This window comes from Fusarium poae, chromosome 1 (genome assembly GCF_019609905.1).
Source record: "Fusarium poae strain DAOMC 252244 chromosome 1, whole genome shotgun sequence".
NCBI lineage: Eukaryota > Fungi > Ascomycota > Sordariomycetes > Hypocreales > Nectriaceae > Fusarium > Fusarium poae.
In genome coordinates, this window is record NC_058399.1 from 5,130,156 (window position 1) to 5,148,201 (window position 18,046).

At 49.9% G+C, this 18,046-nt stretch overlaps 5 protein-coding genes across 5 annotated transcripts; 3 read left to right on the top strand and 2 right to left on the bottom strand.

Moving 5' to 3' along the window:
* Positions 1–177: 177 nt before the first annotated feature.
* Positions 178–3,965, top strand: FPOAC1_001665 (uncharacterized protein; the record flags this gene model as incomplete). Its single annotated transcript, XM_044846262.1, has 2 exons — positions 178–246; positions 324–3,965. The coding sequence occupies 2 exons, from the start codon at positions 178–180 to the stop codon at positions 3,963–3,965; spliced, it is 3,711 nt and encodes a 1,236-aa protein (XP_044712178.1).
* Positions 3,966–4,381: 416 nt separating this feature from the next.
* On the bottom strand, positions 4,382–7,020 carry FPOAC1_001666 (uncharacterized protein; the record flags this gene model as incomplete). Its single annotated transcript, XM_044846263.1, has 5 exons — positions 4,382–4,529; positions 4,581–6,253; positions 6,310–6,576; positions 6,639–6,758; positions 6,814–7,020. The coding sequence occupies 5 exons, from the start codon at positions 7,018–7,020 to the stop codon at positions 4,382–4,384; spliced, it is 2,415 nt and encodes an 804-aa protein (XP_044712179.1).
* Positions 7,021–10,467: 3,447 nt separating this feature from the next.
* Positions 10,468–12,232, top strand: MBZ1 (BZIP-type transcription factor mbz1; the record flags this gene model as incomplete). The annotated part of the gene is made up of 2 exons (XM_044846264.1): positions 10,468–11,359; positions 11,412–12,232. 2 exons carry the CDS (start codon positions 10,468–10,470, stop codon positions 12,230–12,232), a joined length of 1,713 nt encoding a protein of 570 aa, XP_044712180.1.
* A 748-nt stretch (positions 12,233–12,980) lies between these two features.
* Positions 12,981–15,064, top strand: FPOAC1_001668 (uncharacterized protein; the record flags this gene model as incomplete). The annotated part of the gene is made up of 3 exons (XM_044846265.1): positions 12,981–13,562; positions 13,626–14,706; positions 15,045–15,064. 3 exons carry the CDS (start codon positions 12,981–12,983, stop codon positions 15,062–15,064), a joined length of 1,683 nt encoding a protein of 560 aa, XP_044712181.1.
* Positions 15,065–15,248: 184 nt separating this feature from the next.
* FPOAC1_001669 (uncharacterized protein) lies at positions 15,249–17,060 on the bottom strand (the record flags this gene model as incomplete). Its single annotated transcript, XM_044846266.1, has 2 exons — positions 15,249–16,500; positions 16,555–17,060. The coding sequence occupies 2 exons, from the start codon at positions 17,058–17,060 to the stop codon at positions 15,249–15,251; spliced, it is 1,758 nt and encodes a 585-aa protein (XP_044712182.1).
* Between the last annotated feature and the right edge of the window lie 986 nt (positions 17,061–18,046).

Consider the following 18,046-nt stretch of genomic DNA (forward strand, 5'->3'; position numbering starts at 1 on the left):
ACGGGGAGGTTGGCAGATGTGGCGCAATAAAGCACTAGCCACCCACATCCTTATCGATTCGGCGGGGTGCGATAAGCAAGTAAAAATTTAGGAATTTTTGGCTGGGATCTTGACTTTCACCGAACAGAGACAATTCAGTTCAGTTGGTGGTTGCGGATTGAATTGCTCAAAATCAACATGTCGACCCCTTCTCTGGCTGAAAAGCTGGACAAGATCAAATCCCCAGGTCTTCAAAGCCAAAAGAAGGTAAGTTTTTCTTAATGCGCTCTCGTCTTTATGCGTCCACGGTCTCGAGTCGCACACTGACATCTTTTTTTTTGTAGACTGTCGTCGTTCTTCAGGCTGTCGAGTCCACACTCAAGGAGCAGAACACAGATCCTACGCCCACAGGATACTTTGCGTCTCTTCTAGCCCTTCTTCAGCAAGCGAACAGCAATGACAATGTGAATCTAGAATTGGCGACTCCCGTCGTCTACCTTCTCGACGTCGTTACACCTTATGCCCCGCAGCCTCTTCTCCGATCAAAGTTCACGCAGATTCTTACTCTTCTGGCGCCCTTACTTTTATTGCAGGATGCGGAGGCTATGCTTCTGCGATCATCCATAGGATGTCTTGAGTCGCTTCTTCTCGCACAGGACGCCGCATCATGGGAGCTTTCCGTTTCCCAGATTGGCCCTCGACGAGCCGTGGCGGGACTCTTGAACATGTCTCTCGACCACCGACCGAAAGTGCGTCGAAGGTCGCAGGAGGCCTTGAAGAAGGTCCTTCGAAACCCGCCCCCGAGCCCTTCTCTGGATCACCCTGCTGCCGACATGTGTGCCCAGACTGCCACCAAGAACCTGGAGAATCTCGCTAGCCAGATTGCGCAGGCGCGCAAGGGAAAGAAGGCCGACGGCACTCACGATCCTGCTATGATCCACGCCCTTCAACTAGTCAAGACTGTTGCGGCCGCGAGTGGTGGCTGGCCCAGCAAGAAGATCGAGTCATTGTGCGAGTTGCTACTGGGTATCGCCAAGAGTGGAAACGAGTACATGACCATGGCGTCCTTCGAAATTTTCGAGATGATTTTCGAGGGCATGACTGATGAAGTTTCATCGGCTAAACTCCCACGACTTATGGAGATCATCTCTGAATTGAGACCTGCCGCCAACGACACGCAGCTTGTCCCCCCGTGGCTCGCTATATTGTCTCGAGGATACGATGTTTCAGCGCAAGTCGAGCCTGACGAGACTTTCCAGAACCTTCCCCAGCTGTTCGATATGGTTGCCCAGTTCCTTGGGGCTCCCTCTGAGAACATTCGAATTTCTGCCTCAGAATGTTTGGTTTCTTTCATGGCCAACTGTATTCCTCAGCAGGTCATCCTCGAGCCCTCAATTTACGATGAGAAGATTCTTGAGAAGCTTGCAAAATCAGCAGAATCCCTTTTGACTGTCCAGTACCAGGCTGCTTGGCTACAGACCTTCAATGTCCTCGGCGCTATCTTCGACACATTGAGATGGAGGTCTTATCCTATTATGATGAACGTTACCAAGACGATTGGTGAGATTCGCGAGAACGGCTCCTTCCGTAACAAGAAGGATGCTGATGAAGTGATTGGAAAGGCGATTCGAGCCATGGGTCCCGAGTCTGTTCTATCAATTCTTCCTTTGAACCTTGCCAAGCCCGCAAAGGGCCAGCCGGGTCGTGCTTGGATGTTCCCTATCCTCCGTGATTACACAAGCAACACAAATCTGGCTCATTTCAAGAGCGAGATGATCCCCCTCAGTGAATTCATGTTCCAAAGGGTTATCGACCACGGAGAGGCTGAGAAGACAATGGAGATCAAGATCTACGAGACAGTTGTTCAGCAGATCTGGTCTATTCTCCCTGGTTATTGCGACCTTCCTCTGGATCTTACCGAGGCTTTTGACCAGGGCTTTGCGGAGATCCTGGCCAACCTTCTGTACAAGCAGGTTGAGCTGCGACTGGATGTTTGCAGAGCTCTCAAGACCCTTATCGAGTCCAACCAGGCTATTGCTGATATCGAGGAGGAGGAAGAGAACCTTGTTCTTCAGAGCCGAATCAGCCGCGCTGATGCCAAGAAGAACCTCGAATATCTTTCCCAATTCGCAGGCAATATGCTAGCCGTCTTGTTCAACGTGTACACACAGACTCTTCCCCAAAGCCGCGGTCCCATTCTGCAGACCATCAACACTTTCCTCAGCATCACACCCAACGCTGAGCTTATGGAGACTTTTGACCGCGTGAGCAAGATGCTTGCTACTGAGTTGCAACAGGAGAAACCAGCGGAAAAGAAGAAGGAGAACCAACAAAAGTCAAAGGATCACATGCCTTCGACAGCCCAGACTTTGATGGACCTCGTTATCACAATGTCTGTGTACCTTCCCCGGGAAAGCTTTGCCGCCCTTTTCGAGATCGCTGCTGTCATTATCAACAAGGGGGATGAGCCTCAACTTCAAAAGAAAGCATACAAGCTCATCCCCCGTCTGGCGGATTCCGAAATCGGCAAGGCTGCTCTTCAGGAGCGAACTGCTGAGCTCCAGAACCTCATCGTCACTAGTACCGAGAAGGTCTCAGCACCCGCTCGACGAGAGCGTCTCGCTGCAATCATCGCCCTCCTCCCCTTCATCTCCGATGCCTCTCTTCACTTCATTCCTTCCGTGCTCAGCGAAGTTGTTATCTCGTGCAAGGAGAACAACGAGCGTGCGCGTGAAACAGCATACGATCTTCTGGTTCGCATGGGTCAGCGTATGGTCGAGGCTAACGGCGCAGCTATCGACAACAGCAAGGTCCCTCACATGCCCGATGACGCCCCTGCTGGAACTGCCAATATTGAGGAATTTATCACCATGGTTAGTGCTGGTCTGGCCGGTAGCACACCCCATATGATTTCTGCTTCTATCACAGCCATTAGCCGACTTCTATATGAGTTCCGAAGTGCTTTGAGCGATTCTACTCTGTCCGACTTGGTTCAAACTATGGACCTTTTCCTTACTTCCAACAACCGAGAGATCGTCAAGAGCTGCCTGGGATTCGTTAAGGTTTGCGTTATTGGTCTGCCCGTCGACCTGATGCTTCCTCGTCTTTCAACCCTTGTTCCTAACCTTATTGTTTGGAGCCACGAGCACAAGGGTCATTTCAAGGCCAAGGTAAAGCACATCATCGAGCGCATGGTTCGTCGCTTTGGCTACGAAAACATCTATAAGAACTGTCCCGATGACGACAAGAAGTTGATGGTCAACATCCGAAAGACTAAGGAGCGTGCCAAGAAGAAGAAGGATGCAGCCAAGGGCGATAACGATGGAGAGGAGAGTGACGATGACGAGGATGGCCCATCTAAGCGCCAATTCGAGAACGAATACGACCAAGCTCTTTATAGCAGTGATTCTGACGACGGAGACGACTCAGACGACGAGGTTAGGCCAACAAAGAAGGCGCAGAAGGGCGGTAGGACATACATTGTCGAGGATGACGACGAGCCCCTCGATCTTCTCGACAAGAAGGCCCTGGCCAACATCTCATCCACCAAGCCCGTCAAGATGCGCAAGCCTACACGCACCAAGGCTAAGGTCGATCTCGACGGCAAGCTCATCCTTGGCAAGGATGACGACGACGAGATGGAAGTGGATGATAACCCTGAAGCCTCAGGCGTGGGCGCCTATGTCGCTGCTCTTAAGGGCAAGGACGTGGCCAAGCGCGGTCGTGGAGGCAAGCTTAAGTTCTCCAACAGACGCACGAAGGACGACGACGACGAGATGGAAATGGATGACGACGATGTTGCCGCAGTCAAGAACAGGATCAGTCCTGGACGGGATCGTGGCAACCGTGGAAACTTCCGCGGTGGCCGAGGAGGTCGTGGTGGAAAGAGTGGAAGGGGAGGCATCGCTGCTGGACGAAAGGGATTAGGCGTCGAGAAGAGACATGGAGCGTCTGGCGTAGGAAAGCCTAGGAGAGGACGCAACTAGATGCCATAGCTATACCCATTCGATGCGTCATGTCTGGTTCGGGCATTCATTTCATTTTATACGTTCGTCATTATTTAGATCATGGGTTATTTCTGGGTAAATAAAAGTCAAGCAAGTTTGAAATCCGATTGTAACAATTCTGTCATATTCCTATATTGCTCAGTTGATGCGATGACCAGGATTTGAAGCCAATATCTGTGCAGTATAATATGGAACGATTCCAACGTCAAACCTGAGCCTCCAATGGGGTATCATCCGATGTTGCCAGCTCCCAAAATCCATTCCTTTCGTGGATCCACAACATCCACAATCAAACTCTCGACGCTTATGTTCAATGCGCGTAACACCTTTATGTACCAGCCAGCGAGAGAAAACAACAACTGCGCTTATGCTTCATGCCACCATTCGATATATCATTACTCAAGAACAACAACATCCTCCGGCCGACGCGATTGCGAGGGTGGAGGTCGCCTGCGGTCTTCTGTGATAGGAGGCGCATCCCGGTAGTATCTGTGTACTGGCTCCCATTGCTGGAGGGTTTCGGGTACTCGCTCTTCATGACGACTAGACTGTGTAAGTTCAAGTTCTAAATTATCATCTTTGTAGTTTGCTTACATCTCGCGTACTGTTTCGTATCGTGGTGCCATGGGATCATTTATGATTGCACGAGGCTCTGGTGCAGGCGGGGGGTTGTAGCGAACGAGATGCGGCCCAGGCTCAAAGTATGATCTTATGTCACTTTGGGCTCTTGGTGCAGATACGGGGTAAGGTATGGCCCGATGTTCCGTTACGACGGGGCGTTGCCGGCTTTCCAGAGGCACACGGCTGATCGGAATCATGTCAATATCTGCGTTGCTCCGGCCGGCCCGCAATAATCGGGGTTCTTCTTGCCAGGTAGCCCGATGGTCGTCTGGGACGACAGGTACTTCGGGAACATCCCTCCTATACTCTGGAACTCTTTCATCACGGGTTGACATCACGATGTCTCCACTAGAGCGTACTGGAACTCGCTCGAAGAACCCACCACGATCTTCCATTACAACGGGAGTATCACGGTCGCCAAACCTTTGCGCCTCATCATATGGTCGACGACTTACTAGAATCCTTGCAGGATGCTGCACTCCACGAGACCGTGTATCATAGTGATGCGAGGACGCACTAGGAATGCCAACCCTCGGTTGAGGAGAAGGGGCTCGTACAGGAAAGTCATAGGGTCTTTGTCCATAGGCCAAGCGTTCAATTGGTATTGGACGCGAGACTTGCGGAGGCTCATCTCTCATATCCATACGCCGTGATGGAGAGGTTATGATGGCCGGACGCTGGATACTAGAACTCTGAGGCGGCTCGTTCCTGAAACCTTGTCCTCGAGGTGGTACTGCACGCACAAATGAAGGTTTCATAGTGTTAGGGGACACTGGTTCGATTGATTGCACCAACATATCTTGTAACCGGTCTGCCACCGTGGATGCAGACTGACGCGTGGAAGGTTGAGGCTCATAAAATGGAGACTTTACCTTACGGGCAACTTGTGGCCCAGAGCTTATAAAATGGCCATTTGCAGGATACTGAGGTTTGCCAACGTAGCCATTCTCATAAGGGGCAGGTCCGGCACCTGACACAAGCCTCAGCTGAGAGGCTGGTGGCAAGGGATCATCCATAGAAACCAGAGCAGCAGGCGGTGGGCCATGTGTGCGTTGGGTGGCAGGCACTCGAGGTGATTCTGGAGCAGAATCTGGAGCATTGCGGTTTCGGTCGATGGCATCTTGCCATGCTTGATATCTCTTGAAACCACGTTGACCTTTCTTCTCGGCCGAAGTCTTACGCTTGACTTTCTTCACCTTTGCTTTCGGCTTAGGGGTGACAGGTCCTTTTGCGCCGAGGCTGAGCCTAGGAGATTGGTGATGACCAGGGCCGGCCTGGCCAGAAATGTGTTGCACAGGTCTGCTGGAAATGGGATTTGCAGGCTGGTAAAACACCTCTTCGATGGACGAGTCGGACTCATTACCAGATTCCTCACCCTCGGAATCAGATATCACGACGACTTCTCGCAAGATCTCATCTAGCTGATCCCGACCACTCTCCTCATCTCCTCGCCACTTGACGAGGGTATCAAGGCATAAATTCTCGACGACTTTGCGAGCGTTCTGCCAGCTAGTCTCTCTTAGTAGGGTATCATACCTCGTGTGAGTATGACGAATATGAGCAAGCACTGCCAGTTGAACTCGTCGGGCCAGTGTGATATCTTCTGAAAAGCCTACTTTCTCTTTCTCGTTTTTGTTGGTGGGGTCCTATCATCATAAATATCCATTACCTTGGGAAAGTTGTCAGGGGAGGGAGTACAAACCCGTCTGAAAGCGTGCTCGATAATCATCTGACGGTCGGTGTTTGGAATTCTCGGAAATAAGTCGCGTAGAGCGGCGTCAACTTGTGCATCATATTCCGCTTGAGACTCAGGAATAGGTTCAGGGGCACCGCGAGTGGCCGGTAACATGTCTTCTATGGACTGTCCCAAGCTGGCACGCGCTTCGTCGACTATCGTTTCTCGGACATGATGCCCAATGCGATGAACTTGGTGTGATAGGACGTTCGAAGTAGAAGTATCCTTTGCGTTCTTCATGCAGTTGGGTTAGCGTTAGGTAGTGAGAGAGTCGGCCGTGATGACATATGGCATACCGAAACTATAAAGATCATGGCATCTTTCTCGCGAGATAGTTCTTTGCATGCTGTCGTTAGTTCAGGATTGCCGGCGGGAACAAACTCAAAACCAGGAGGGGGTGTTTTCTTTGTGGTAATCTATATGTGTTGGTGAGTGCTGTGACATCCTCGGCGCGCAACAGTCGCATTATACCTGAAATTCAAGCTTCTTCTTCTTGTCCTTGTTTTCAACAAACTCGAAGTACGAGTGGTGTTTGGTTGTTTTTGGCAGAGCTGGCTTGGCAACAAATCCTGCGGGCACAGGTGCTGCGTGATCAAACTGAGATCTTTGGGCTCGTCTATGCCTCTCTTTTGGGCCACCTGCCACAGCCGCGGGCAGGTTTCGTTTTTCTCTCCCCATTTATGTTTGCACGGCTGTGGTCAGCTTACCATAGTGGCGAGTACAATAAACTCAATTCAGTTGGCACAAAATGGCCTCAATAGCAAGTCAGAAGGGATCTTCTGATGCCGAGCAGTAACGCAAAGTGCTCGGCGAGCACGTTCCTCTCTGGATTCTCTGTATGTAGTGCAGTGCAAGGGTGGTATCCTCGGAGCTGGCTGGAGATGCGATATGTAGAGTATAGAGTCGCAAAGCGATGCAAACAACTAACAGAACGAAGCGAAACGGCTGAAGCTGTATCAAACCTTCACGAGTCGCATCAAGGCACAAAACACGGTATATACAAACCGACAACGCGTCCCAGGCGACACTATGACCGGGCGAGAAAATAGTATGTCAGACAATTTAGGCGCGAGTGCAGTGACAGTTGGGCGCGCACGGCTGTAGGGCGTAAGGCTCCGATGAGTTTCCGCAGATGCAATGCAGATGCAGGCGAATGGGGCCGTTGATGGATGGCCTCAAGAAGGCTGAAACCACGATCAGGCTGTCTGTCATACAACGTCACCACGTGACTTTTTGTCTTATCACGTGACATATCATGTGACTTTATACGGTTGACAATAGCCAGGCGCAGTTAACGCCAGCCCAGAGATATTTACAGTACGCTCTGCCTCTGGTTAACAAGGCTGTGAGATCAATAACAGTGGCTATGCCGCTTAGTTTTGAGTCGTGGAGTGGCTTTGATAGAAGGTTCAGGTGTTCAGGGAATATGAAATAGGTAGTTTATGCAATGGATGGCTAGCGATGTGCTTAATTTGCATGGGCTATGTCGTCTCCCGAACAAGGGAAGGATACTGCACCCTATCATATACCTGGATTCAATATGGGAATCCATCTTTATTCCGGTAGATTTTTTCTTTTCATATGCACTCCCGAACTTCCAAAAGAGGTAATTTGGAGGGAGAGGGAGGTTATAAATTCCCATGTTTCATATCTGGTTTAGACAGCCAGTCAATTGGTGAAGAATTGAGACTCTTGTGTCGGCACGAGATGTTAGCTAAAGCTTGTTTAGTTAGAAGCTAACCTTCGCTTCGAGATGTGGGAGAATATCCGTGAAGAAATCACCTCACTCGTGGTCGTAAGGGATAGGGCTAATTATCTTGTGAAACAGTTCTAAGTCGATGCATGACAGAGCGTTGGGTATGGGACTGATGATCACGGCATTTGCCGCATCGTCTTGTGTCATTGTCCATCATCGTCAGGGGCAGTGGAGAAGATAATCAGGGCGGCAGTTGGCAGTTGTGTCTTTGTCAAGCAAGTCGAGTTCTATTTTTGTCGACACTGCCGATCACTGGAATGTTGGTGCCGTGAGTAAGAAAACATTGGTTGAGAGTGGCAAAACAACAGCCAACTTGTGAGGCTTGGATATCGGCACGAATGCATTAATACGGACATCAGCAGAGGCGCTCAAGGCGCCAAACATTCTAGTTAGTTACCGGTACTTTCGACGAGCTGGGACCCGACAACGGCCTGCCGGCGTTTCATTGCTACCGACGTGATTTCTTTGTAGAACAAGCGAGTGATCGAGGCGAGTGCAAGATGGACGATCAATGAGCTTACTTGCGAGCCAAGACTCAACCTTGAAAGCACAGCCTCATGGATGTTCGCTGTTGTTACCGTTTGTGTTTATGTTATCAATCCAGCGTGGCACAGTAAAGAGGTGCCATGGAATCAACAAAAAGTAAGCAGGCCGCATACAAAAACAGTCTAAAAGAAAGCGGTGGCCTTGATAATGGACTGTGCTTGACGGTAGGACATGATGGTGGTGGCAGTGCAATCGTTAGTGGTGATGATGGTGATAGTCTCTCTGCAATGTCTTTCATGACAAGGCTTGACCTTGTTTGTTCATTTCTTTGGTGGGAAATGAACCAAGACCGCCCCTAACAGACGAAATGAATTAATCGCCATTCTGTGGCACCCTGGGTCTGAATGAGAACAATCATCACCATAGTACCAGTACTCTGTAAGCTTTGGGAGCATGCCAATTACAATTCATTTGGTGGTCGTACAGCCACGCTCGGGACAGACGGATGTCAAGTTTCACCACCCGCCAACGCTGATCAGTCAATCCGCTCCTGGCATGATTTTTTGCTTCAGAGCCGAGTTGGCGAATCGCTGTGCACAATTCTCTGACAGATAAACGCTCCGGACGCTGATGGTTTGTTTTGGGGCATTTTAACCATAATAAACATGGACTGCCGCTTTGCCGTGAGGCAGCCAACTGTCCTGTCCTGTCGTTTCTTTATCACATCCATCCAGTCTTATCTAGACGATTGGACGGAGGAATTATCCGTCCGTGATTTATCTGTATCGCATCTCAAACAACAAGAGTGATGTGATGGCATTGCAGGCAACAGAATAATCAACCTGAGGCTTGACCAGATTGAGCCCAGGCCACGAAGCCCCAAAGGCAGAGAGACGTAAGCTCGTGCTGTAGCTGCAGCTGCAGGTGAGGTCGACCATGATAGCTGGCAGCGTCTACCATAGCCAGAAGCGCAGTGTAGTAGAGAGATATTATGGGCTCCATCTGGCCCAAAAGGGCAGTAAAGCGTCGTCATCCTCAGGCCGCAGACGTCTCTGCTGGTTCGTTTCGCTTTCTCTCTTCCCTTCTGAGCAAGTCAACCAAGTCTCGTCTTTCGCACCCCTCGGATAGCGAAGCAGGGATAAGTTCAGGGTGGGCACTCTGTGCTGTTTCTAAGAGGCTCGGTCGTCAATGCCAGTCTTTGATTCGTTGATAGGTGTCTGGCGCTGCCTCGATGAGTTATCCACATCCTTGGCCCTTGGCTCCAACTCCTTGGCTTGCACCACCAAGAAAAGAGCTGACGCGTCCTCTCTCCTCACTAGTCGGCTCCCCGACCGCCGATCCTGGTAACGGGCGGCGTTACTTGACAGCCAGTCTCCGGGACTCCAGACAGCCCCAGTTCAGCGACTCACAGCGCTCGCCCAAGTTCTTCCAATGGTCTTTTACCTGGATTTAGGGATTTGGAGCGTTGTTATAGTGGGCTCTTGTTGTGGATTACAGTGGCTTACAGCGGTCCCCATCGTCCAGTCCCTGACATGTCGGGGATCTTGCTGTCAGACCCGGTTGATGCGGTACGTACCGTCCTTTACAGACCATGGAAGCACCCATCCACACCATTCATAGAACACGGTCCCCCCCAGTTCCCGACTTTTTGCCCGGTTCCATCTTTCCCCTTCTCAACTTCCAAACATTCGTTTCTGTTACAGAACTTCCATCCAACATCAACAACTAGGTACCGACCATCTTTGCCAACTTCTAAGCATACAAGTTTTACAACCGACAAACTTTGACATTATAACGACTGGGCAATCGGCCTTCTACTTGACAACTACAAACTCGATTCGATTCCTTGGTATCGCCAATAACGATACCTCTACATAAACACTATGTCGGCTCCCGGCCAGAATAATGTCGATTTCGACGCTCTCCTAGATCTCACCGAGTACGATGGCTTCCAATCTCCTTCTCTCTCACCAGCTGGCACATCAAAGGCTACCTTTACAAGCCCTGTGACCGCTGCCGTTGCTGCTCCCATCACAACAACTGCCCAGAGCTTGAGCGGTCCCAGTCACAACTATGACATGTACAGACAACAGACAGGCTTCGTCCCCGGAGCCATCGCTAGTACCATGGCGGTTAACCAGACCAACAACACTGGTTACCAAGACTTCCGAAGCCTGGACTACTCTACATTCAGCCCCGAGGCTGATCTCTTCGACTTCAACACCTCTCCTTCACAGGGCACCATGGGCGCATCAGAAATGGACATGGATTTCGAGTCACAGACCGAGACGCAACAGTTCTTCACTGTTGACCCCAGCAGTATCGAGCAGGAAATCGATGGCCTTCCATCGCCACCCGTCTTGCCCACTCAGACCAACAACGTCGGTCGACTTTGGCCCGGTGCTCACTCTCAAGCCGCCCTCGCCAAGGCCCAGGCTCAACAGCGACAGCAGCAGCAGATCATTCAGCAGCAACAGCAGGCTCAACGCCAGGGATCTCAGCCCAAGTCTCGCGGCAAGGCTCCTCCTCCTGCCGATCCTCTTGTTGAGCAGAAGATCACCCAACTCTTGAACTCGATGCGAGCCAAGCCTTCAATGCCTGAAAACCAGGCCACAAGCCCCATGACCAACCTCCCCCGGTCCAAGAAGGATGAAGAGGAGATGGATGAGGACGAGCGACTGCTGGCCAGTGAAGAGGGCAAGAAGCTCAGCAGCAAGGAACGACGACAGCTGCGAAACAAGGTTTCTGCCCGTGCCTTCCGTTCGCGTAGAAAGGGTAAGATAACTAGATTCAATCAATTCCGTACATTATGCTAACTCACAAACAGAATACATCACTCAACTTGAGACTGAGATTGCCAACAAAGTCAGCGAGAACGGTGATCTCCGAGCTCAGAACCGAGCCCTCATGGATGAGAACAAGCGCCTCACAGACCTCACTCGCATGCTCCTCTCTTCGCCTTCTTTCTCCAACTTTTTGGACAACCTCAGCAGCAACCCAGCCGCCGCTCAGCAGACTCCTCAGCTCAAGGTCGAGCCCCAGCCCGAACAGCGACAGGTTCCCAAGGACATCAACCCATACAACGCTCAGCAGTCTTCTCAACAGCAGATTGGCATGGCCATGATCCCTGAGCAGAACATGGATTTCTCAATGCTCACCCTTGATGGTTTCAACTTCCAACCCCAGGTCTTTGTTGTCGACACACCCGAGGTTCCCGAGGTTATTGACGCTGCTGTTCTCTCCGGCAAGTCATCTAACTTTGTCGAGCCCATCTTTGATTCTGAGGAGGAGAAGCTCGAGGTTCCTGCCATCGAGCGCCCTGTTGCCAACCTTGAGATTTCTGAACCTGTCGACGCTGCCGCTGCCCCTATCGATGCTGAGTTTGAGTCTGACCCCGATTTTGCCCTGTTCCACACTGAAGCTGCTACCACCGCCACTGAAACACCCAAGGAGTTCGACTCTGAAGGTTTGTCGCATATTGACATCTTTGGTGGTGTCGAGTCTGAGAAGGTCCTTGCTCGCTTGGAACTCGTCGATGCCGGTGAACAGGAATGCACTGCTGCCCTTGCTATGGCTCGCGTGCAACGTCTCAGTGCCAGTTGTGACGCTGTGGCATCAAGGCTAGAGTTGCTTACCATGGACCTGTAAGACTTGGTACAATAGTCTGTTGGGGAGGGCAAAACGGCATACACTAAGCGCTTTATATTTCTTTTTTATTTTCTTTAGTGAATTTTGGAGATCCTACGGCTTATTAGGATGGGACTCGGCGTTTGGGGCACATAGGATGGACCACCCATGAGCGGTGCTACTGCATAACATGCATGGTTTTCTTTGATTTAGTTTCAGGACGAATGATGACACAGGAAACTTGTGTAGCTAGATAGAAAGGTTTGTCGCCGCTCGACACCACAAATACAATATTTGAAGAATACATTTTCGTTACATTTCCTTTTGACTGAGTGATTGGTGGTTTCAATGATGATGCAAGCGATTTCTGTCCTTCCAGCGTAATGTTAGTTAGTGCTTACCTCGGCCTGACAGTTAACTGGCAAGGGTAACACTCCATTGCGACCCTCCATTTCTACTGGAGTGTATGTATGTCGTTCCATATCCATTCGGCACTCAATATTCTTCGACTCAATACTTTCAGGAAGTTTTACATGTTTGGCTCTATTCCATAGCTGATGTGATGGGAAAACCAGTTCGCATTGTGAATCTCGAAATCTCAAGACGATATAGTTTCTACCCGGGTTGGTCGTCGGTTCACTAAAAGGGACTAAAAGAATCGGGCCTTTGGATTATTGGCCTACACGGCACATTTCATATCATTCGTATTCCACTTCCATCCGTCAGAAGCGTCTGAAAAGGAGTTTTCGATATTGTTCATTTGGTATCCATGGCTGATGCCAATTCAAAAGATTTGTCAGCATTAGAGCGATACAAGTATACGCCGATTGAGGATAACTACTCGGTTCGCATTTTAACATTGGAACCCGGCGCTGGCGATGAGCCATTAGTCGGTCATCTAGGCTTCGAGAACCTTGGTCTGAGTCCGCGGTATGAAGCGATTTCTTACTGCTGGGGTACCGATGGTCGTTCGTCAGAGATCATCTGCGATGGAGAATCTCTTGCGTTGACAAAAAGCATTGAGGGGGCACTTCGTCGTATGAGACATGCCACCTCTCAGCGTCGTCTCTGGGCAGACCAAGTCTGTATCAACCAATACGATATTGCGGAGCGCAGTCAGCAAGTCGGTCTCATGAATGCCATATACAAAGGAGCAGATCATGTCTTGGTCTGGCTGGGCGATGACCACGAGGGTGTCGCGCATGATGCCGTGACTATGATACACTACCTCGACGGCGTATTTAATAATGAGGAGATACATAATGAATTCAAAAGGGTTCACTCGGAGGAGCTTTTGAAACAAGACAGAACACCCTGGGTGCCTTTTTCCAATCTGACGAGGCTACCGTGGGTGAGTGATTTCCAAGAGACAGCAGCAACAGCTCGCAAGAGGCTTTTTTGCTAATGGGAATAGTTCAGTCGAATGTGGATTGTCCAAGAAATTGGCACGAGTGCACCGGCCACGCTGTACTGGGGAGATGCTGAGATTGACTGGGAGATTCTCTCGTCAGTTGCAGGTGTCTTGAATACCCAGTACCACTATTTGCGCTCAAGGTTTTCAATATTCACTCCCAATATCAGGTATCTGTATCAGAGGTTCGTCGAGCCTGAAGAACAGTACGACTTCAATCACAACCGCGCTGCATTCATCTACGAGCTGCATCGCGCACGGCACTTGCTGGCAAAGGACCCTCGAGACCACGTATACGCCTTTCTGGGCCACTTCTCTCTCAGCACGGGAAGTCAAAGCCTCAAAGAGCTTGTGCCCGATTACAGCAGGCCCATCGAGGACATCTTCTACGATGTAGCGGCCCGAGAACTCTCCGGCTGTGAAACCCTTCTTGTCTTGTCTGCCTGCCATGCAGTGCCCGCGACGTATCGACGCAGACTCATGGAGAGAGGCAATATTCCCACATGGGCTCCAGACTGGCGTATTGTACCTCTTCATCTCATGGGAACACCTGGTTCTCCACACCGAGCATCAGGTAATTTGCTACCAAAGCTGCACATCGATGACAAGAGACGGGCCCTGCATATCCGTGGCGTTCGCTTGGATCACCTGCACCGACCTTCATGGATCTTCTGGCACAATGCTTTCCACTTCCATCGCAACCACAAGAACCCCCGCCGTCTCCCTATCGAAGCTGTGTGGCGCGATATCTGTCGTGGCAACGAGCCATTCAATCTACAAAAGCGCTATCGCAATGGAGAGTCTGCCTTCTTCGCACTTGTGCAGAGTCTCACAAATGCCTGCATCGGAGTGGATCGTTCGCGACCATATGAGAGCGTGCCGAAGGAAGAGTGGCTTGCCAATGGCGCAGCATATCTTGTTCGTGCTCTAAATAGCACTGATGCTGTCAGTCAAGAGATCCAAGACCTTGCACATACAGGCGATGGGTTCAAATGGAGCCATGAGGCGACGTTGATCACGAGGTATCGTGGCTTTGCTATTACTGCTGGGGGGTGGTTTGTGGTTGGTCCTGATATCATGCAAGGTGGGGATGTGGTTGTTATATTATATGGGGGCAAGATGCCGTTCTTAATGAGGAGGCGAGAAGGGGGGACTTGGATGCTTGTTGGGGAGTGCTATGTTCATGGGATGATGGATGGGGAGGTGTTGGGATTTAAGGGGTTGCGAGAAGAAGAGTTTGTTGTTCTGTAGATGCTGCTGGATGGAGATACCCCGTTGGATGGTTATGAATATGACACCAGTGAATGATCAAAAGGCATGTTTGTATAGTCACTTTGTCTTTCGTATATATTACAAGAATAAGATAATGTTCATATGACAGTCTCATTTGCCGAATCAAGCTATCGTGCTACATAACAACAGGTATTCCATATGTGCCTTGAAAATGTCCTGGGTATTTCCTAGGGAGTGTGTAAATGTACCAATTCGCCCACCAAAACGCCTACTCAAAATAATTCCCAGCATGTTACAAAATCTCATAACGATCGTAAGAAGCAAAGGGTATAGCCCATACACCAACCATCCTTGATCAATCTCGATTCCACAGTATACCTCCCTTCAGACTACTCAAATACTCTCCCGCGCATTGACTGGTGCTGCTCCAATGACGCTGATATCGTCGTCACTGTCGTCCATTGGTCGATGTCGAGGTGCGTCGAAATCTTTGGTTATAACACCAGACATTTGTGGCTGAGAGGGTATCTCATTCGGACTTCGGAGTTCCCAGCTGCCAACACGTTCATGGTGGACTCCCTGCTTCGTCACAACCACATCTGCGTCGCCGTCTTTCTTCTCTGGTCCTTTAAAACCTCCCGCAGCGCCTCCTACGGCGGCAGCAGTGCTTGGAGGTGCATCTGGAGCCTGCTTACGCCGAATTCGGAGACCTCCACAGACGAACAAGCACGCTACCACGAGAGCCACGGCAGTGAATGCGATGACTGCGCCGATGATGCCTGCTATAACCGGGCCCAACGAGGAAGAATCATCGCCCAAGATATCGTCGTCCGAGTTAGAATCTATGCACCAGGGAGCTAGTGGTGGGCCACAGATATCGCACCATTGACTAGGTGACGTTCCAAGCTGAGCCATGATCTGGATGAAGCGGGTGTATGCGATACCATCAGGGCCAGACTTGAAAATTGGCTGGTTGCGGAAAGGCTCGTCAGCATCTGCGGAAGCACGATATGACATTCTGACTCTCAGGGTGTCTATTGAAGGCATTCGGCCAGGGGAGTCCGTATCATCACCGAATAACTCGAAGATAAGTGCTGCACCGGGCTCGGGGAGAGATGACCATGGTTGCTGTTCTTCATTGTCTTTCGTGAGAAGACCCGAGAGAGAGATGAAGCTGACTATGGGCTCGATTGAGCCGAACATGAATGTGAGTTTGTTGTAGCTACTTCCCCAGCGGATGTTGTTCCTGAACTGTGACATGATTTTGTACGCCAAGGTGCGTCCGGCGATGGAATAGAGGACACCTAGTGGGCTGTCATCGTCAGGCCTGTCAGAGTAACTATTCGCTGCGCGCTCTACTTTAGTAGCGTAATAGTTCAGAAGAGTCAATGTCCCATTTGCGTTGCCTAGCTCCTCGTGAACAGTTTCGTTGTGACGATATTGATAATCGACAAATTGCCAAAGATTGTAGGCGTTCTTGAGGTTGACTGACTTCATGTCGAATGTACCCTTGAGCGGCGGAGTAGAGAAGAGGTCTTGGTAGAAGTTCTGGCTTGATTCGTAAATGTTGTCGAGGGATTCGTGCTCTGTCAGGTTTGCTGATATTTCTGCATACCAGGCTGGACATCTCGAGGTACCTTGTACGCTGTGCGGTGTTAGTCAGAGTTACAGTTTTATATAATTGAGTCTGGCGGCATACGATGTATATTCTGGGTCATTGATACTTGGAATGCGAACATTGGGATACTGATATCCGTTGAGAGGATATTCTGTCTTGTTGTCACTGGATTCCAAATTCACGGCTATTTCTTCACCTCCGGTATTGTCGTCAAAGGCGTTGGGCGCGGGTGGATAAAAGCCTTGCATGAAAGCCAAAGCACTGCCAGATACCCATTCATCTGTTTGCGAGATGATTTCAAGCTCTTGGTTGTCAATCACATCAGGTTTAAGATCCTGAAGATATGCTGTCTGTATGTTCTCATAGTCTGAATCATTCACACCATTTGGAATATAGCGAGCACGGAACGCAGTCCCTTGTCGCCATAATTGCTGCGCGCCCTCGGGAGTGAGGACAGTACGTAGTTGAGTTTCTGGAGTGATTTCGCCATGGTTGACGAATGCGACAGCAGCCCAGACCTTGTTTGACTGCGCAGAGACAACAGATGTGAGAGGTAAGACTGCGATGAGCTTCTTGAGAAGAGCCATGTTAGGCAATGCGCAATGCAGCAGCAAGAAATTTACTTGGAACAATGGTAGAGAAACCTCTTCCGGTACCGTTGAGCTGGTGAGGTGAGACAAAGTAAAGAAGAGATAAGAGAGAGAAAGAAAGGCTCAGCTCGAAGAGGTGAGGGCCATAGATAGCTTATTGAATGAACAAGCTGCAGCTGCAATAGATCGTCATGTACCAACACCTGATTGAGTTACAGCATAAGCCGAGCAAGTATCGTGTACATGCTTCCAACGTGCAGCTACCGCGGCACGCGAACTCCCTCGCAACATGGCAATGGCGTTGGTTTCAACAAGGCTACAAATGATGTGCTCATGCTCGAAGCGGGGAGACCAAAAGCAAGCGCATGGAGGGCCAGAAAGCCACAAGATAGGTCAGCACTTGGTGATACGATCCAATAGGCTGGGTTAAGAGTGGTCGAAATGGCTGCAGCCCAACTTGTTTAAGAAGAGTTTAAGTTGGAGGGATGTTACGGTATTGGTGCGGGGTGAAAGAGGAAGAAGAATAACTACCTAGTCTGCTAGTAAAGGTGGCTGGGACAAGAACGATAAGCCCGGCTTTGGTATGTTGTTGGTTGAAATAGAGTTGGAGTTCTGGAAATGGACAAGATCTCGATACTCGATACTCGACTTTACAAGCCATATATTCGATTGATTAGGTATGGTCCTAAAGCCCCAGGTTATACATGAAGAGAATTCTTATGGTAGGGTTTCTCCAATTGACTTGTACCTCTGGTGAATTGATTGACAATTTAGCCTTTTGATACGAACAAAAAGGCTTTGGTCTAAAGATGTTGACGTCAGTTGTTTCTGGGTCTAAATGTTTGGGAGAGCTAAACTATCACTGGAATCATTCGCTTCAGCAGATGAACTACCGATGGTATCAAAAGCCTTTAACACCAGACATCCTTGAAATTTACCCAAAACTTTTTACCAACTTTTCCCTATAGTAATTCATCAGTTTT